The 19,956-nt window shown below is 63.1% G+C and overlaps 1 protein-coding gene across 1 annotated transcript; it reads right to left on the bottom strand.

Annotated features, from left to right (window-relative positions):
• Window positions 1–30: 30 nt before the first annotated feature.
• COL9A3 (collagen type IX alpha 3 chain) lies at window positions 31–19,688 on the bottom strand. The gene is made up of 32 exons (XM_066235596.1): window positions 19,586–19,688; window positions 18,986–19,054; window positions 17,786–17,821; window positions 17,072–17,143; window positions 16,104–16,157; window positions 15,382–15,417; window positions 15,152–15,175; window positions 14,866–14,919; window positions 14,431–14,484; window positions 14,042–14,083; window positions 12,834–12,890; window positions 12,465–12,518; window positions 11,882–11,935; window positions 11,518–11,571; window positions 11,218–11,271; window positions 10,473–10,526; window positions 9,606–9,659; window positions 8,612–8,665; window positions 8,461–8,514; window positions 8,241–8,285; window positions 8,065–8,118; window positions 7,931–7,984; window positions 7,392–7,445; window positions 7,202–7,273; window positions 6,667–6,702; window positions 6,145–6,189; window positions 4,850–4,882; window positions 4,540–4,686; window positions 4,387–4,441; window positions 3,058–3,240; window positions 1,495–1,572; window positions 31–642 (listed from the first exon to the last, which is right to left on the bottom strand). The coding sequence occupies exons 1-32, from the start codon at window positions 19,655–19,657 to the stop codon at window positions 452–454; spliced, it is 2,049 nt and encodes a 682-aa protein (XP_066091693.1). The 5' UTR covers window positions 19,658–19,688; the 3' UTR covers window positions 31–451.
• Window positions 19,689–19,956: the final 268 nt, after the last annotated feature.

The following is a 19,956-nucleotide window of genomic DNA, read 5'->3' as shown; positions in this document are numbered from 1 at the left end:
CTTTATTTTTTATTACACTGTGGCCAGTCATGCATCTGAAGATTTAATTTGTCACTTTATTGGGATTATTTATATACCTTAGTCTTTACAGAAATGCCATGGAAACAAGTTGCTGAAGTTTCTCCTGTGGACTTGTCCCAACGTCGTGTGTGCACACCCATGTCCCTCCCGGTGTCCCTGCGTAGGGCCCGTGTCCGAGGCTTGATGTCACAGCCCCACGGGCCACTGGACACACACGAGGCGGGACCTTCCCAGCGGCTGGTGAGGGGTGCTCTCGGGGACCAGGTGTCCAGGTGCCACCACTGAGGGTCCTGGGGGGCCCACAAGGCCTCGCCGGTCTGCACACATTGTCATTTCTAAGGGCCTCAGGCACGGACACGGCTGATCCCCGGGTGTCCCTCCAGAGCTGCTGCCTCAGTCGCTGTCACTCTCTCACTCCCCAGGTTGTGTTCTAGGAGCTTCTGGGACCTGACTTCTCCCCGCCCCCGCCCATCACGGCTCCTTGGCAGGCGGAGGTGTCACAGATGCCGGGAGTCCCCTGAGCACCGACAGGCCCGGGAAGGCCAGGGTCTCCGGGCAGCCCAGGCTCACCGTGGGCCCCATCTTGGCCATCTTTGCCAACGCCAGGCACGCCTTGCGGTCCTTGAGCCGGAAGAAGAAGGTGAGTGCAGAGGCAGTGAGGCCGAATGGCAATGGGACCTTGTGTCCCGCAGGCCACCCACCCTTCTGTGTTACCAGCGTGACTCCTAACCCTGGGGGAGGCCGAGAGAGGAGGGCGCAGGCCCGGAGAACCGCAGGGCAGAGCCCCGGGTGGGGGGCGGCAGGGGCCGGAGCGGGGTCTTGTTCCGAGTGTGGTGGCTCAGACTTGAGAGGAGTGATGGGTGTCATGGGCAGAATGCACGGACACGGTGTGGGGGTGTGGACAAGGCCACGAGGACACCTCCACCCCCGGTGGGCTCCTGAGCCGGCACGGCGGGTAGAGGTGTGTCCGCAGAGCTGCCAGGAGTCTGGGGTGCGGCCTCGAGGGCCAGGAGAGGAGATTGGGGGGGCGCCCCCTGCCTCCTGCCTCCCTCACACTGGTGTGGACTCCCACGAAGTGCATGCAGATGACAGTGACCCCAAACTATCCCCCTACCCGCTGGGGTGGGACACAATGCAGCTGGCCTTCGCTTGGGGCCACCTCTCAACATTTGACATTAAAATGTAAACATTTAGGATACTTGTGGGTCAATTCAGAGAGAATTGTTGGAATTGACCCGAAATGGATACTAGATGGCTTTTAGTCAAATAGAATTGAACCGTATCTACTTACCTAACGTGGAACGGGAGGAGCTGTGTGTCGGTTAGACATTTACCTATTAAAGTGCTAACCTTGCCTGTAAGAATGCCTCGCCTGTATCAGGGCACAGTCGCCCCCACACCGCCCGGGATGATGTGACGGGGTTTGGGGAAAGATGCCGAGCACGAAAGCGGGCAGTGACAATGGCCTCGTACCTTGGAGCCCCTGGTCCCCGGCTGGCCCGTCCAGACCCACGCCAGTCGAGCCTTTGTCTCCTCTGTCCCCCTGGAGTCCTGTCAGAGGGATGTCACAGAAGCGTGTGTTTAGACTACGAGAGGCTTTGGGGCGGTGCCAGGAGCCACCTGGCGTCTGCTGACAGGAACCAGGTGAAGAAAGCCTTGTCTGGCCTTGTTTGGAAGACAGCCATGAACAGACGCCCAGAGACACCAGGCCTGTCTCCAAACACCACGCAGCAGCGGAGTGAGCGCTAACTTGGGTCCACCGTTGCCCCTGGGACAAGAAGATGACCTGTTTGCCCTCCAGTATCGAGATTGCTCCGTCTCTGCCTGACCAGGTAGGTGGTGGCACAGTGGATAGAGCATTGGACTGGGATGTGGAGGACCCAGGTTCGAGACCCCGAGGTCGCCAGCTTGAGCGCGGGCTCATCTGGTTTGAGCAAAGCTCACCAGCTTGGACCCAAGGTCGCTGGCTCGAGCGAGGGGTTACTCGGTCTGCTGAAGGCCTGCGGTCAAGGCACATATGAGAAAGCAATCAATGAACAACTAAGGTGTCACAGTGCACAACGAAAAACTAATAATTGATGCTTCTCATCTCTCTGTTCCTGTCTGTCTGTCCCTCTCTCTGACTCTCTCTGTCTCTGTAAAAATAAATAAATAAACAAACAAATAAAAGAAAAAAGTGCATGAAAGGATGCTCAGCATCATTAGTCATTAGGAAATGCAAATTTCAAGCACTTTGAAAAAAAAAAAGAGATTGCTCGGTCTCTAAGCTGTCCTTCAGAAACAAAACTGCAGTCAGGAAGTTGGAATGCATTGGAATCGTGAATTTCAGATTCTTAATTTGGGCCACGAGGTTACCCGACGGGCCTCGGGCCACCTGTGCTGACAAACGTAGCACTTTAGGATGAACCAAATGTTAAAAGGCCACTTGGGGAAAGCCCAGTGTCCAGCAGCTGTCCTGAGGCGCCCGCGTGACGGGACCACCGTGTAAGGTCACAGAGGGGCGTGTCCCGGATTGCACCTCCTTTCTCAGTTATGTTTCTTAGTTCTTGGTCGTCCCGAGGATGGGTTTTGGATTTTTTAATTTTGCAAGAGCAGCGTTTGTCTTTTTCTTAAGGTGCACGCTACTAAGTATAAAGGGGGCGTGCCTATTTGTCCCCCGAGTTCTGGCAACCCCCGCACCCCCGTTCTGATGGTATCCCAGGAAAACGTCACACTTTAACAGTTGTTAAAACCTGCAGGACTGAGTGAGGAATTGACTCACAGTGCCGGGCCTGAGGCAGTTTCCAGCGCAAGCTCAGCTCTGAGAGCATCGTGTGGAGAGAGGAAGGGGCACACGTGTGTGGAGGGACACCGAGGCCGGGCAAGGGCAAGGCCATGGCCAGAATGCCCAGGGGCTCATGTCCAGGTGGCTTCGGGTCCCAGAGTTCTCTCGGGTTCTCTTCCCTCCCCCGTCCCCGCAGAGGGGACATCTCTGTGTGGGGGGGATGAATGTCTGCAGTACCATGTGGGCCACTGTGGTGGGGCTACCGCACTCACCTCTGGGTCCAGGGTCTCCCAGCTCTCCGGTGGGACCACGATATCCCGGGGGCCCCCGAGCACCGGGGTGACCAATGGAGCCTGGAGGTCCGGGTGGGCCCGGAGGTCCAGCTGGCCCGGGCCGGCCGATGGATCCTGGCGCTAACGGCTTCCTCAAGTGAGCAGCTAGCTGCGCGATTTGTTCTTTCAAAACAAAGACGGGCACGGTTACTCTGAGAGGGTTACCGGTGGTGGGTGTTTTACGTCAAGCGTGGCCTAGCCACACTGCCCCTCAGGAGGAGTTTTCTTTACTCATTGAAAACGGCTTTCGCTGCTCAGAATAAAGTAACTAATGCTTTTGGGTCTCCCCCGCGTGCCACGGAGTAAGTCACAGGCTAGAGGGGAGGGGTTCTTGGTATTTTTGGAGCTCCTTAAAAATCCCGTGAATTGGCCTGACCAGGTGGTGGCACAGTGGATAGAGCGTCGGACTGGGATGCGGAAGGATGCAGGTTCGAGACCCCAAGGTCGCTGGCTCAAGCCAGGGGTCACTCGGTCTGCTGAAGCCCCACAGTCAAGGCCCATATGAGAAAGCAATCAATGAACAAGTAAGGTGTCGCAACGAAAAACTAATGATTGATCCTTCTCATCTCTCCGTTTCTGTCTGTCTGCCTCTTCCTATCTATCCCTCTCTCTGACTCTCTAAATCTGTAAAAAAAAAAAAAAATCCTGTGAATTGGAGTGGCCAGAAGATGTCCACCTGGTCCATCAAAGCCAAAAGGGCAGCCCTGGCCGGTTGGCTCAGCAGTAGAGCGTCGGCCTGGCGTGCGGGGGACCCGGGTTCGATTCCCGGCCAGGGCACACAGGAGAAGCGCCCATCTGCTTCTCCACTCCTCCCCCTCTCCTTCCTCTGTCTCTCTCTTCCCCTCCCGCAGCCAAGGCTCCACTGGAGCAAAGATGGCCCGGGCGCTGGAGATGGCTCCTTGGCCTCTGCCCCAGGCGCTAGAGTGGCTCTGGTTGCTGCAGGGCCACGCCCCAGAGGGGCAGAGCATCGCCCCCTGGTGGGCGTGCTGGGTGGATCCTGGTTGAGCGCATGCGGGAGTCTGTCTGCCTCTCCCCGTTTCCAGCTTAATAAAAAAAAGAAAAAAGAAAAAAAAAAAGCCAAAAGGGCACCATCACATGTCCCTTGTAACTGTGTTCAGTAGACACTAGGCGTGAAGTGGCCCTGTGGGTGGGGCCCTCACGCAGCACCGTCATGGACCTCCAGGACCGTGGGGCAGGGGGGCGTCAGTGCAGGGGTCTGGGGGGCGGTGAGGAAGAGGCCCCTGTGGCCATGTGGCCATGAGTGCTTACCGCTGACCATGCCACCACACAGCTCCCTGATGTGCTGCTCGCTGGCTTCTTTCCCCTGAAATTCACCCCAAAGTCGGTCAGCACGCGGGTCTGGGGGAGCATGCTGACACCCCCCCCCCCCCCGCCCGGCACTCTGAAAGGAAGGGAACGTACTGGAACTCCGGGCTTCCCGGTGATGCCAGGCATGCCTCGTATGCCCTGCAAGCCCACGGGCCCCGGGGGGCCTGGGACGCCGTCCACACCGCTCGTGCCGTTGGGACCCTGGATGCCTTTCGGGCCCAGCTCCCCGCGGTTGCCAGACTGGGAAGAGACAGCAGGACCAGGCGGGTCTGGGCAGCCACCCCACAGCGGCCGCAGGACTTCCCAAAGGGGCGCCCATTCACCGCGGCAGGCCAGCCTGGCGGCCCCAGAGGCCCATGGGCGCCTCTGCAGTCTGTCGTTGGGCCGCAGGGCAGCCACTCACCTCTCCTTTGGGCCCGACGGGGCCGCTGGGACCCTGTGGGAGGAGTCGAGCATGTCAGTGACTTGCGTGTTACCACTTGGGTGGGAAGTAGCACATTATTAGTTGGGGATGAAATATGTCAAACCGTGAGACTGCTATTTGCGGAAACATCACCCCCTTTTATTGTTCTAGACCCAGTTTTTGTATCGCTCAGATTATATTCTGTCTATAGATGTTCTTGACCTAATTTTCCCCACGATACTTCTTGCTACGTCGCCCATTTGTTCCGCTCTGTGTTTGCGGCCATGCGCGTGCCTGGGGCTCTGTGCCTCAAGCCCCTTCTCCAGCTGCCTCCGCAGGAAGCCACCATCTGGGTGACGGCCAGGACACCAGGCCCTGCGCCTGTCGTGGCCAGAAGCGAGGCTCTGGGCTCCCACAGCCTGAGCATGGCGGGGGCTTCCCGTGCCCTCCCGTCGGATGAACGGGACGTGGGTTCCCAGGGCCCTGTTTGTCAGGTCGTCTGGGGATTCTCTGATGAACACCCACTCCCCCCCCCCCCAAGACTCTGGGCTGGAGACTCAAGAAATTTGCACTGGGCGTGAGGTTTGGCCAGAGGCTAGGACGCCAGGACGTCCAGGCTGAGCCACTTCAATCCCACCCAGACGAAGGAAAGGCCTAATGCGGAACTAGGCCACATGGGAGCCCGTGAGATCCTCAAAACCCCACGACTGCCTCCTCGGTGACCTCCAGGACAGATGTGGGTCTGTGAACTAACTCAAGGATGTTATTTTAGGTCTAATCTGTGTTCTGGTTTCTGCTGAAGCAGTTTTCTTTAGTTAAAACTCAACTGTGACTGCCTGACCTGTGGTGGTGCAGTGGATAAAGCATCGACCTGGAAATGCTGAGGTTGCCTGTTCGAAACCCTGGGCTTGCCTGGTCAAGGCACATATGGGAGTTGATGCTTCCAGCTCCTCTCCCTTTCTCTCTCTCTCTCTCTCTCTCTCTCCCTCCCTCCCTCCCTCCCTCCCTCTCCTCTCTAAAATAAATAAATAAATAATATTTAAAAAAACCCAAAAAACTCAACTGTGACTAATTCACTCCAAAGGCCACAGACGAAGTGACATGGTAACCAGCGTCACTGCAGGGGGACAGGCTTGTGACCACCTTCCCCCGCCCCCCAGGACAGCACAGGGGACGGGCAGCGGCCTGCCTCGCTTCCTGGGGACCTGCACGTGCTGACCTCTATAGCAGGTCCCCGAACCTGGCCAGCTGTCCCCAGGGGTTCATAACAGTGAGGTCCCCGTGATCACACTCACCAGATCACCTTTGTCCCCGGGAAGGCCATCAGAACCAGCAATGCCCTGAAACAACACCCCAAAGTTAGAAGACCTATTCTTGCCCAAGGCCGTTCCCAGACCTCGGTGGGGCCCGGTGAGGCGTTGACATTGAAGAGGCTTTTCTTCCCAGCAGAACCTCATCAGGTTTGGGCCTAGGGGTCAGCAGCAGGGCGCAGGCCCACCCACCCGGAGTCCGGGCAGGAAGGCACTGCCTGGAAAAGCAGGTGGAACCCAGCAGGGAGCACGCCGCCCACCCCCCAAGCACATCTCCAAGGCTGCTACTCTGGGGCCCGGGAGCTGGCCGGTGACATGAGGCTGACCGCCCTGTCCCAGGTCCGGCTCTGTGGCTGGGTGCCCAGAGCTGTCCTCTCCCCTGGAAAGGAGCAAGGAGCATGTGAGAGCCAAGGACAGAGATGGAGGGAGGAAAAGAGAAGACAGTTGTTGCCCAGAGAGTTCAGAGCCGGGCCAGCCCCACACCTGGCCCAACCGCCCGCGGCTTACCTGGTCTCCCTTTGGGCCTGTGGCTCCCCCTGGGCCCTGCACAGAGAGAGAGAGAGAGAGAGAGGGGGCTGCCTCAGTCGCTGTCTGAGGAGTTCGGGAACCAGAGGTGTGTGCTCCCTCCCCGGACGGACGCTCAGTCCCGAGGCCCAGCTCCTGTCCAGGGCCCCTCCGTGTGTCCCCTGGGCCCTGGGTGTCAGGCAGCACCACATGGCTGGCTGGCAGGGCTCTCTGATCTGGTCTCGTTTCCAATACCAGGAAAGGACCACAGTCCCCTCCCAGAAGTCCCTCAGGAACCTGGTCATTTGGTCACCACCCCCACCCCCCGCCTGGGCCCCCAACTGTCACAGACAACAGAGACACCCCCCCACACACACAGCAAGCCTACTGGCTGTCAGAAGACCACTGAGGAAGTCTAGAAAAGTTAGATGCTGTGACAATCACAGTTTAGAGTAACGGTTTTCATGCTTCTGTTAAAGCAAGGTGACCTTGTACCCAGTGAATCCTCAGGGACACCCCTGCTGGGACAGCCACTTACCCGGTCGCCCATGCCACCTCGCAGGCCCTGGGGGCCTGGCAGGCCGGGGTCCCCCAAGCTGCCCTTCAAGCCCTATAGACAAAGACCAAGCTGGTAAGGACTCACAAGAGAGCCCAGCAGGGACCCGTCCCCAGATCGCTGGCCCACTTGGGCTCGCTGGGCACCAACCCTGGCCCCAAACCTCACTCACCTGGAAGCCTCGGATGCCAGGGGCTCCAGGGGGGCCTTGCGGGCCCAGAGCCCCCTGCAAGTCAGAAGGAAGGTGTGAGTCCAGCTCCACCTTCCCCAGGCCTAGAGGGCAGACACAGCCCCTGGTCCCCAGCCATCTGGCCCTCTTGTGAGGGACAGAGGTGGGGGCTGTCCTACAGGGTAGTCGGGGGCTCCGAGAAGTCAGGTTAGACACAGCCTGGGACCTCAGGTCTCAGACAGACTCGGTGCCAGGAACTGATCCCAGGGCTGCCGGGCACTGTGGCTGCTGTCAGCACGATCCCAGCTCTGGTGGGCACAGGACTTGGGAGCTTGTACAACACCTCCTGGGGCCGGAGGCGGGGCTGCCCCTCGGCTGGGGGTCACGGCTTTGCCCCCTGGCACAGACGGCTCCTGGGTTTCATGCACTTGGCTCACTGATGCGCCCCAGACTCTGCCCAATCCCACCCCAGCTGGCATGGAAACGGGGTCACATGGGGCTGCTTCACCAGTTCCCCACCCGTGCTCACCCCACACACTCACCGCTGAGCCCCGGTGGCCAGCCTCACCGCGCTCCCCGGGCATGCCCACGTCTCCCTGCGCACGGGGGGAGGGGGAGGGAGGTGTCAGCAGAGTCTGTGCACCCGGGGGTGGGGGTGGGGGTTGTGGATACTCACAGGGATGCCCGGCTCTCCCATGGGGCCGGCCTCGCCCAGCTCTCCAGCTCTGCCCTGCACAGAAGGGGGCGCTCTGAGGGCCTGCCTGCAGCCCTCGGTCCAGGGCCCTGGGCTGGCCTCCCCTCCCCTCCCCTCCCCTCCCCTCCCCCCCTCCCCTGGAGAGAGAAGCCACCTACCAGTTCTCCCTTCTCACCCTTGGACCCTGCTCGTCCGGGGAGACCCTGCAGGATGGGGACAGAGGTCAGGGGTCAGAGCTGCCTAATCCACAGGGCAGCACGCAGGCCAGAGGCAGAGCACCCCCTAAAGGTGAAGGGATCCCTTTTGCAGAGCCCCCTGCACGAGCCCCCCAGTCAGCAGCCCAGCCCCCCAGCCCAGCCACGGGAACCCCACACTCACCGGCAGCCCATTGGGGCCCTTTTCTCCCGGGGCACCACTGCGGCCGGCTTCCCCCTGCGGGAGGTTTGGGGGTGACGGGGTGCTGAGACCCGGGAGACCCCTCCTCCCCGCAGACCCGTCCTCCCCTGCAGGCCGCTGGCCCGGCACCAACCTTCTCGCCGTCCAGGCCTTGCAGGCCGTCCCGGCCGTCCTTGCCTGGCATGCCCTGGAGACAGATGCTGGTGAGGTCTGGCAGGCAGTGGGCAGTGCACCCCCGTTTTCCCTCCCAGGCCTGCTGCCCTCCCGGTCGCCTGCCCGGGCTGTTCCGTGCCCGCCTCCCCGCACTGGCTTTGTGTCTCCTGAGCCAGCAGACCCTGAACTGGCCTCACTGCTCAGGGCCACAGGTCATCTTGTGCTGCCCCAGACCACACAGGCGAGGGGGTGTGGGGCAGGGGAGAGAGGTGGGGAGGGTGTGCCCTGATGGTCCAGCGCCTGTGGGCCCACCCAGACTCCTGACAGCCCCGAGGGGGCCCTGATTTACAGATGGGGAAACTGAGGCTTGGGAGCCAGTATTTGGGCCTAGGCCTTTCTGACCTCATACCCTTGACTAATCTGGAACTGGGGATACAGCCAAGGTCTGGGAAGGTGGCTGGACTGCGTTTCCCCCATTCACCCGCCTCAGCCCAGCCTGCCCCCCATTCCCAGGCATCCTACTCGGGGGGGGGGACACACCAGGGCCTCTCCTCTGAGAGGGTCAGGGCTGAGTGGGGGCGTTAGCCGGGACAAGGATGTGTGGGTGCAAAAGGTGGGCGCCCCACAGCTGTGTTTGCTAGCCCTGCCCGCCCCCCTGCATCTCACGTGCTCTCGGGACACAGACAAGCACGGCCAGGACAGGCACGGCATTTGTGGCCCCAGGAAAAGGGAAATGCGGGGGGCTGGTCAGCCATGACGTGTTCCCAGAGAATGACAGGGGAGTGTAGAGCCCACTGTGGGCCCCACGTCCGGGGACCCCGGGGACACAGGGCAGAGACAGGAAGTGTCGAGTTGGCCGACAGCAACAGCACACACAGCAGGGGAGGCAGGACAGTCCACTCCGTGTGGGGACAGTCCACCCCGTGTGGGGACAGCAGCGTTTGCTCCGCACTGCGGCGGCCGCAGGGACTCACCGGCTCTCCTCCTGGCCCAGCCACTCCGGGGACACCTTTGGGACCAGGCCTGCCCTAAAATGATATGCAAGCCACTGCCGTTGGAATCATGAAGGCTGTTCTTCCCAGACTGTCTCACTAGTTCCCGGGCGGAACTAGTCGGGGGGGGGGACACACCAGGGCCTCTCCTCTGAGAGGGTCAGGGCTGAGTGGGGGCGTTAGCCGGGACAAGGATGTGTGGGTGCAAAAGGTGGGTGCCCGGGTGGGCGGCCTCGGGCAGACCATGCAAGTGCCCTCCCTGCCCACCACTCTGGAGGCTAGACACTGAGCTCTGGCCGGGGAACAGCTGTGTGGGTCCATCCTGAGTGCCAGGGACCCTGTGGACACTGCAGCATGGGGTGGCCACCTCGTGGGCCTCTGACGGCTGGACTCAGTCGGGAAAAGAACTGGTTGGGTTGGAGGCGTCCGCAGGCGAATGCCAGTTAGTTTGGGGACGGTCACTTTAGTTGCTTAATCACCTCTCGGCTTTACTTATGTTTGTTTGCTTAACCCAAGAGTTGTTTGCTCTGAGTGATTTCATTTCACAGCTGGGCAGCCTTGGCATGGCTGCTGCCCAGGGCCTGTGGATGGGGTCAGTCAGTGGCCAGCACTGCACCCAGGAATCTAGTCCTGGGGCCCCAGCCCAGCCACTCGTAGGGGGAGCTTGTCGGATGACAGCAGCCCCAAGGAGCAGCTGGGGAAATGGGGGTGGAGGGTTCCCAGGCAGGCCCAGCCCCCCTACCCTCAGGAAAGGGCGCCTCCCCCATGTCCCCCAGCCGTGCCCTCTGCGTGTCCGCCCCCATCTCCGGAGGTCGGGTTCTTCCGAGGAGGGACCCTTCTCTCACTCACAAGGTCGCCCTTGGGGCCGCGGAACCCCTGTGGGCCCCTCTCGCCTCTGTCACCCTGGAATGACAAAGAGGGACAGGGTTCACACTTCAAGCAGGCGGCAGAGCCAGACTGAGGGGTGGCTGGCCGGGGTCGCCTGGAAGTGGTCAGAGGTGACAGCACGATGCTGCTGAGGGCTACAGAGGCCGGAGGGATGCTGACCACGCCTCAGGTAAGGTCCAGAACGAGAAGGAATGCACACCTTCCAAGGAGGACAAGTAGACTCCTTTGGTAGACTCGCCACCCAGGTGTGCCCCACAGAACGCAGCCCCGGGAAGAGCTGGCTCAGCCCAGTGGGGCAGGGGACGCCTCTCAGTGAGGAAGAGGGCAGGGGACGCCTCTCAGTGAGGAAGAGGGCAGGGGACGCCTCTCAGTGAGGAAGAGGGCAGGGGACGCCTCTCAGTGAGGAAGAGGGCAGGGGACGCCTCTCAGTGAGGAAGAGGGCAGGGGACGCCTCTCAGTGAGGAAGAGGGCAGGGGACGCCTCTCAGTGAGGAAGAGGGCAGGGGACGCCTCTCAGTGAGGAAGAGGGCAGGGGACGCCTCTCAGTGAGGAAGAGGGCAGGGGACGCCTCTCAGTGAGGAAGAGGGCAGGGGACGCCTCTCAGTGAGGAAGAGGGAAGGGGACGCCTCTCAGTGAGGAAGAGGGAAGGGGACGAGAGCCTGGGCCTGCGCTGGCCACCCTCCACCCCCCCCAGGACTCACACATACCGCTTTCCCGGGCGGTCCTGGGATCCCGGGCGGTCCTCGGAACCCGATGGGACCCTATGGGAAAGAAGTGACACCTGGACCCCACCTCTGGAGCCTGGCCAGCACGCCACCGAGGGCCCTGCTCCATCTGCGTGGCCCCTCCGCAGTCAGCCACCCACTGGTCCCAAGCACCCCTCCTGGGCCTGAGTACAGAAGCCATGCTCCCCAGCTTTGGAAATGATCTAGCGAAGGGAGGCCCATCTGTGTGGCCCCCGCATCCCACCCCCCACAGGGTAGGCAGTGGGGAGCTGGCCGACTTACCCGATCCCCGGGAGGCCCAAGCGGCCCTAGCAGTCCTCGGAGCCCCCGAGGGCCCTGCAGGGAGAGAGCTGGAGATGCAGCCCAGGCCACAGTCCCTGGGCCTGAACTCCTCCTGGGAGCCACTGAGGGTGCTGGTGGCTTCCCTGGGAGACCCCTAGCCTTAGCTCTGGCCCCGGAGGGGGCGGGGCCTTGGAGGGGGCGGGGCCATGGAGGGGCGGGGCCCTGAACCCTGGGGTCAGCCTGCGGGGTGGGGCCTCAGCCACCTTCGGTTCTGGGGGTTGGTAGTCTGTCCGCTGCAGCCCCGAGCTGCCCAAGGGGCTCCCATCCCGCATCTTCACCCCTGTCCAGCCCCTCCCCCACTCACCTGCAGCCCGACTGTTCCGGGGATGCCGGGGGAGCCAGGAGGGCCGGGGTCACCCTGCAGGGGAGGCGGAGAAAGTGGTGGCTGCTGGGTCAGCCCCAAGGCCTCCCAGCCCCTTCCCTGGCCCGCTGCCCGGCCCTCCCTCCCGCAGAGGGGTGGAGCCACGCCCCACAGCCTCAGCCTCAGCCTCAGCCTCTTCCCAGAGGCCTCCACCTGCAGCTGGGGTCGCCCCTCTGCTTCCTACCTGGCGGTCTGGCCGCCCCCGTCATGCTGGAGGGCACCCGGCCTCACCCAGCGTGAGGGTGAGGAAGGTCAGATGCCCAAGAGGGGGAGGATGGCACAGACTGAAGCCAGTCTCCTCTGGCCACCAGTGGGGCCTGCCCGAGCTGGCTGGGGTGGGTTTATCCAGAGACCCTGCCTCAGACCAGCTGGCTCTGGGACACCAGGCCCGCTGGGCAGGTGCACACAGCAGCCGCTCAGCCAGGGTGTGTGCCCGGTGCCGCCAGCCCCACCCCCTCACCCCTCACCCCCGGGCCCCCCCTCCAGCTGCCACCCCCGAGCGGGCAACCCTCCACCACCCGTGTACCTTCTCGCCGTCCTTGCCCACTTCTCCTTGCTCCCCTTTGTAGCCAGTGGGTCCCTGCAAGCCAGTGGTAGGTGATGTCACAGCCTGCTCCCACCCCTAAGCGGCCCTGAGCCAAGACCCGGTGGGGGAGCCAGGAAACCGGGTTTTGGGGCACAGCTGGACCCGGAAAGGGAATTTCAGGCCTGACCATACCAGCACCCAGCCAATCAGCAGGGGTGATATGGGGGCAGAGTAAGGAAGGTCCCAGGCAGGGTGGGGGGCCAGTCCCCTTATCTGAACTTTGATCCCCCCCCCCCACGTAGGGGCTGGACTATTTCCTGCAGGGCATGGAGGTAGGTGGGTCCGAGTCACCTGGTGGCCACCACTCACCTTGAACCCTGGCATTCCTGGGGGACCGGGGGGCCCTGGCGGGCAGATGGCTGGACACTGTCAAAACACAGAGCGGTCAGACCCCTCCCAGACAACAGGGGCTCAGGGCAGCTCTGAGCAGGACCCTGGCCCTCGGCTCAGCACCCAGGGGCCCAGAGATGGGCCGGTCTGCACGTGAGGGGGGGCCACAGACCATGCTGGACCTCCTGGGACCCCAGACAGGGCCTCATTCAGGGCTGGCCACAGGCTCTGTGGGAGCCAGACCAGGACGGCGCCAACCCCCGGGCCTCCTCCTCACAGCCCAGCTCCGGTTTCTCAGCCCCCGGTGCAGACGCTCCGCAGGCGCGGCCATTCAGGAGTGTCTGTGCCTCACAAAGGGACCTTCATCCAGGCCCGTCCCCCTGCGGGGAGCTCCAAGCCCATCTCGGTGCACAAAGGGGCTTTAGGAAGGGACGTGTCCCTGGGGCACAGACTGGTGCTCCACCCTCTGCGGAGGGTGAAGGGGGTGGGCGTGAGGATTCTCGATCATTCCACCGCTGATCTGGCACAGAACCGGGGCCACACACACCTCAGCCCCAGCCCTGCCAGGACGGACCGATCAGAGGTTCAGCCATGGTCCTCATTCTGGAATCCGGGACGGGGATAGGGGCGGGAAGGGCTGGCCGACAGCCCCCCAGGGTGAACCAGACTCTGGCTCTCCCTTCAAAAGCGCAAGCCAGGCCCAGCTCAGCGGAGGCCAGAGGCTGACCGGGTCCAGCCACACAGGGAGGAGCAAGAGGCCAGGCCGCCCCAGACACGTCCCTTTTACACACACACACACACACACACACACACACGCACACGCACGAGGAAGCTCAAGGCCAAGAGAACAGCGAGCCCCAGACTCTAGTCCGGAAGCTTCTGCAAGGGGCACCTTCTGTCTGCCGTGCTCAGTCCCACCGACACCGGCCCCACATGGCCCAGGGCCCTGGAGGTGTGGCTGGGCGGAGGCGCTGGACTGTGTATGATTGGGTTTTGCCTCATTTGGATTCTCCTGCTGCTTGGGGCCCATGCAGGGCTGGACTGGCGGCTAGAGGTGGGCGCGGAGGGCAGGGGAGAGGCGGTGCCCGGACCCCATCCCCTGCCTTCGCGCAGGGAGGGCACAGGCGGGTCCCAAGGTTCGTCTAAGCAAGACAGGCACCCCAGCCCCCTCCACAAACAATGCCCACCTGGAGGTCAGTAGCGCCTTCGGGGAGGACCCCTGGGTGACCCTGGAACACAGAGACGGCTGACTGTGACACTGCCCACACGCCCACCACCGGGAGTGACCCCCAGGGGGTCAGGCCCCTCGTCCCAAATGGGGCCAGTGCTTCGTGCTGCTGGCCCGCCTGCAGGGCACATGACGATGACAGAAACCACCTGGCCTGGGGAGGGGGGTGGCCACCAGGTCCGAGTCCTGACTGTCCCCAAGTCTCTACTTCAGCCCCGGACTCAGGCTGGAGAGTGTGCGTGCAGATCCTGAGGCTGGTGGGGGCCGGGGATGGGGGGTGCTCAGGGACAGAGGAGTCAAGCCCCCTCTGCAGTCTCCCACGCCTGCAGCCCCCTGCCCAGTACTCACAGGGGGTCCAGGAGGTCCTGGAGGGCCGGGCAGGCCTGGGAGTCCAGACGGTCCCTGGGGTGGGGGTGGGGGTTATGACTTAGATGCAGCAGGACCAGCCCCTCCCTGAGGTGAGGTAACCAGCTACTTCCAGAGAGAAACTTTTCTGCATTGTGTCCTTGGGGGCCTGCTCCAAGCCCCGCCTACCCCCCCCCCCACTTTGTTCTAGTGTCTGTGCTTCCGAGGTCAGGACTGTCCCTGTCCCTGTCCCTATCCCTGTATGTCAGCCAGGGCTCCCACAAGGAAAGGAAAGAGGGGAGGGAAGGAGGAGGAAGGGAGAGGGGAGGGGAGGGTAGAAGTTTGAGAAAGCCCCTGGTAGTCGACTTCCAGGGTCCTGGCAGGCAGGCAAGGTGCCTGTTCCCAGCCGTGGGGGGAAGGTCTGGGTCAGCCACTCACCGGGGGGCCCCGGAGGCCGAATCCACCTGGGAGCCCACTGACTCCTGCCTCTCCCTGGGGGCAAAGAAGGAAGAGGTGGGAGTCTGCCTCCCAGGGCATCGGGCATCCCGGGGGGTGCAGGGCCAGCTCCCCAATGCCCACACGGGCGGAGCCTCTGGGCCAGCGGCCAGGTCTCTGTCCCCCCCAGAAGCCCCGCCCCAGCCCTGGTTTGGGACCCGGCAGCCAGTGTGGCTCTGGGTGCGGTGGGCATGCTGGGGAAGGGGGCTCGAGGATTGTGGATACTCACAGGGGGTCCGGGGAGGCCTTTACCCTGCAAAGCCAAACACGAGGTCAGTGCTTGCCGGGACAGGACATGTGTGCCCGACCCACACCCTCCCCCTGAGATGACTCGGTGGGTGTGGGGAAGACCCCCGCTTCCCCAGACAACGCCCAGGACCCGGTCCAGAGGGACAGCAGCCCCACCCCAGTCAGACCCTCCAGCTCCTCAAACTCCCACCAGGGGGACATGGTACTCACCCCAAGCCCGGGCGGCCCTGGGGGTCCCAGGCTTCCCTGCAGAAGGAAATTATGTCAGAGGTAGGCTGGGCCCAGTCACCCCCTCCTCTTGTTTGCAAACCTGTTCCCCTCCCTCCCTCCTCGAATTCACCCGGCAGCTCCTCTGAGGAAGGGGCCCCATTTCACAGAAGACTGAGGCCCTGGAAGTTAGGGGGTGCGACCTCGATGCCCCAGGGACCTGGGACCTGTCCTTTGCCGACACACAGCGTTCGTGAGATGCCACTTAAAAGAAATGTGGAAAGAAAGGAGCCCAGTGCCTACCTGAAGGGCCTGTGCCCACTCCTCCAGGAACCCCTCCAGTCAACCTGCCCCAGGGGTCACTGAGACCTCCACCTCGGCCCATGGGAAGGAGCCCACAAGCTCGGGTAGCGAGGCCCTATCTACCTGCCCAGCCCCACTGGTCCTCCTGTAGACTAGCATCCCGAAGACAGGATCCTTTAGCAAAGGCCACTGTCCTTCCATGTCCCTGCCCACCCGAGGCTCCCTGCAGAAAGCCTGGAGCCCATCTACCCTCTCCCACCCTCCCCATCCCCCTGGACACCAAAGGCCCCACCGTCCCAGCCACGGCAGCTGCCCTCAGAGCCGCCAGCCCCACGGCCCTGTGGACACCGGTGCCCAGCCTGGCCCCCTGGCTCCGTCCTCAGCTCTGAGCTCAAGCTGTCGCCTGCGGTGCTGGCACTTACCCGTTCTCCGGGGCCGCCCTTGGATCCAGGCGGTCCTTCCCTACCGGTCAGACCCTGGGGAGGGAGGTGAGGACTGGAGGGGTCACGTGGAAAGGATGTGCCTCCCTCCCCTGTGTGGGGCGTGGAAGGGGAAGCCACGGGCTCTTCCCTAAACTAAACCGAGTTCAGAACTGCTAAGAAGACCCTCAGGCCTGGCACCTTCCTCTCCTGGCCGTCCACTGTCCACCCAGTGTCTCCAGCCAGCAGGAAGCCAGTGTCTGGAGCTCCAGCAGGCTGGAGAGCCCAATGCTCTGACCCCTCCAGTCCTCGCAGAGCTCACTGTGGTCTCGGGACCAGGCCTTGTGCCCCTGATGACCACTGCACGGCTGGGGCTCGGAGGGGCCTGGGTGATGGGCATCTGTTCCCAGCTAAGCAGAGCCGGGGGGCGGGGCACTCATCTCTGCTGTGAGCGGGCTCTGTCCTTTGCCGGGGCCCTGACCAGACCAGGCCCTGGAATAGAGGCCGAGGGACCCCTGCTGGGACATCAGACTTAGGCTTTCCTGCTTGAGCAGGCCCAGCTGGAGGACAGCAATTAACCCTGACTCCCCAGAGCTGGCGAGGGAGGGCCCGGGGCGGGAGGGGAGTGGGGGCTCAAAGGGTGAGGGGGGGCCTCGCAGGAGGGGAGGGGCTCTTGGGAGGGGAGGGGCCTCACAGGAGGGGAGGGGCTCGTGGGAGGGGAGGGGAGGGGCCTCACAGGAGGGGAGGGGCTCATGGGAGGGGAGGGGCCTCACAGGAGGGGAGGGGCTCGTGGGAGGGGAGGGGCCTCACAGGAGGGGAGGGGCTCGTGGGAGGGGAGGGGAGGGGCTCGTGGGAGGGGAGGGGGCCTCACAGGAGGGGAGGGGTTCAGGGGAGGGGAGGGGGCCTCACAGGAGGGGCGGGGCCTCACAGGAGGCAGGGTCCCGGGTAAGCACCCCACACTCCACACTCACGTCCACTCCGGGAAGTCCGGGCAGCCCCGCCTCTCCTGGTTTCCCTGTCTTCCCAGGAGCCCCTTTTGGCCCCTGTGGGGTAAGGGCAGAGGCGTGAGGAAGGGGCCAGCTGAGAGTCCTGGCCTTCACCAAGAAAACAAGCATCTTCCAAGTGGGGCACCACGCCACAACCCAAGAGGGGCCCCTCCCCACCAAGGCCCAGCCCTGGCTGTGTCCTGAAGACCCTACCCATCTGGGGTCACGCGTCCACCCCTCACTGGTCCCTGGAAGGCTTCTCCTTCCAGCTGCCCCCTTACTTAGTCATGTCTGTAGGACATCTACCGGGATACTTCAGCCTCCCAGCTAAGGGCTGATGGGCCCTTTGTGGGACCCCCAGTGAGCCCAGGACCCTCAATTCTGGGCCTGAGCAGCTCTGTGAGGGCTCGCTGTGGGACTGCTGACCAGCTACCCTGCGGGGCTGTGTTCCTGCCCTGCCCGGGCACTGGTCCAAGCAAAGCTTCAAAGCCAGACCTGCCCACGGACATGCAGAATCCCCCATACACACATACAGTCCCTCCCACCCTCTTCCTGGCCCAGCCCCTGCTCTGAGGCCGCCCCTCTGTGACTCAGGGCCCAGTGTGGTGGGAAGGGGTGTCAATGACCCCTCTGTGTCAGGCCCACCCCTGTCTCCAGACTGAAGGGGCCGCCCTCCCTTTCCACAGCCAGAATACTCACCGGGGGCCCAGGTAGACCTGGAGGGCCAGCTTCTCCCTGCAAAGGGGGAGACCCCCCCCTATGTGACCAAGAGTCCCCTGAAGACCCTGCCCAGGGGAGCAGAGCTGGACCCCAGAAGCCCTGTCCCAGAAGACAAGATGGGAGCCCCTCACCCCCTCGTCCACATTTAGAGGCACCTCCCCTCTAGGGCCGGCACCAAGGCAGACTCTGGGGAGAGGGGCAAACTGGACAGGCGGGGACTCCGCCCCAGCTTGGCCCACAGCTCTTTGGGACCCGACCCCCAGAAACAAGGAGGAAGTGTCATGAAGCCCTAGCCCTCCACTGGCCTGAAACACTTTAGAAAGCGGGCTGTGGGGGTCTGAGAGGGGGCTGTGGGGGTCTGAGGGGGGTCTGTGGGGGTCTGAGGGGCCTCCTGCCTCCCCTCCTACCCCCCCAGGTCAGAGGGGGCAGCCCAGACCCACAGAGGCACAGGAAGGCAACTCAGGTCTCCCCCCCCCAGGACCACGAGGCCAGAACTCCTTTAACTGAGGCCACGTTTTGAGTAGCAACATCAGGAGGAATGATGGCTGGAATCCCTGGGGTGACAGGTGCCCAGCCTGGGGGGGAGAGGCGTGGGGTCCAGGTAGGTCAAGGGGGAGGATCAAGGCCATCTGTGGCCAGGCAGGGCCTTAGGGACTCAGAGGGAGGCTGAGGACTGGTCAGGGGGGCTCCACTTGGGGATAATATGGGTGAGAAGACTCCTTGGAGGGGGCCCCTGCCTTTCCTGGAGATGGCTGGAGGGGGTGGTCTTCACCCCAGCTGCAGGCTGTCGGCTGCCTCCCCAGTGGTGGCCTGGGGCACCTATCCGGGTGCAGCGCGGGTGGGCCAAGGCAGGCTGCAGCTCCCAGCAGCCCCCGCAGACCCCGGGGACCCGGAGATACACCTCTGTACCCGCATGTCCAGTCCACAGACCACCGTGCAGCCCCTCCCAGTCCCACCCCGGGAACGCGACTCCTGTGGGCTGTGTCCAGAGTAGGAACAAGGGTCTTCTTTGTCCCATTTCACAGGTCACAGGGGTGTTGGCTCATCACCCCAATGTCACTTAGCCCTGGGAAGTGGGACTTCTTTTTCTCTTCATCAGGCCTAGTGGTTTGGAGAGGCTGGGACCTGAGCTAGAACCCCACAAAAACTTCCCGCCCCCTTCCCACACCCCAAACTCACATCGATGCCATCCTTGCCTGGCTTCCCAGGTGGCCCTTGGGGACCAGGGGGGCCTCGAGGTCCCATTTTCTGAAATGGAGAAATGTTACTAGGCACCTGGGACTTTCCACCCCTCCCCCTCAAAGTGGGTACCCCCCCAGTGGAGCATCCCTCTTTCTTGGTTGAGTAGCTCTGGGGCCTGTCACAGGGGCCCATGACCCCAGATGGCTGCAGAGACCCCTGTGGCAGTGTGTCTGCTGCCTATTTGTCAGCCAGGAGGGGCTGTGCCCTGCCCGCACGGAGCCTCAGGGAACAAAGGCGACATTGTGTGTCCCTGGCAGTGGCTGGACCCCAGACTGCAGAGGAACCAGGCAGCCTTCTGGGCTCATCCTGAGGAGTCCTGGTGTCCGTGGGGGCTCAGCCTGGGGGCTGCCACAAGTCTGTGCCCACTGTCGGCATCCCAGGCTCGTCCGCTGGCTGGTCCAGGGTGGCCGGGGTGGGGGTGGGGTGGGGGTCGTCCCGGGGCCGCGCTGCCGGATGTCTGAGAGGAGATCCCTGCCCCTGCCCCTCACTCCGCTGTTTGCGGGTGTGAACCCAGCTCCCCCGCACCGCTGTGCTCACCTGCGCCTCCGTCACGGTCGCGGCCAGGAGCTGCCCCAGCAGGAGCAGAGCCAGCGTGGGGGCTCCGGCCATGGCTGCACGCGCTCTGAGCGGTGCTGCCGGCGGCGGCGGCGGCCAGGCTGGGGCTCGGGGCTGGGAAGGCGGGGCGGGTGGCGGGCAGGTCGCCAGTTCCCGCCCCTTGCGCTGTGCACAAGCCCCCCATTCAGCGGGGGGCCCACCTGGGCAGGAGGGGGCTTCCTCCGCGGCCACCAGTGCCGCTCCGGGAGGGAGGAGCAACCTGTGGTATTTTTTTGGCCAGTCTCTGAGTTAAAATTATCCTGGACTGGTGAGTTACACACATACACCTTTTAGCAAAAAAGAAAGACGCTCTC

This window comes from Saccopteryx bilineata, chromosome 6 (genome assembly GCF_036850765.1).
Source record: "Saccopteryx bilineata isolate mSacBil1 chromosome 6, mSacBil1_pri_phased_curated, whole genome shotgun sequence".
Classification (NCBI taxonomy): domain Eukaryota; kingdom Metazoa; phylum Chordata; class Mammalia; order Chiroptera; family Emballonuridae; genus Saccopteryx; species Saccopteryx bilineata.
Note: the sequence above shows the minus strand (reverse complement) of the source record. Positions and strands in the feature narration are given on the sequence as shown.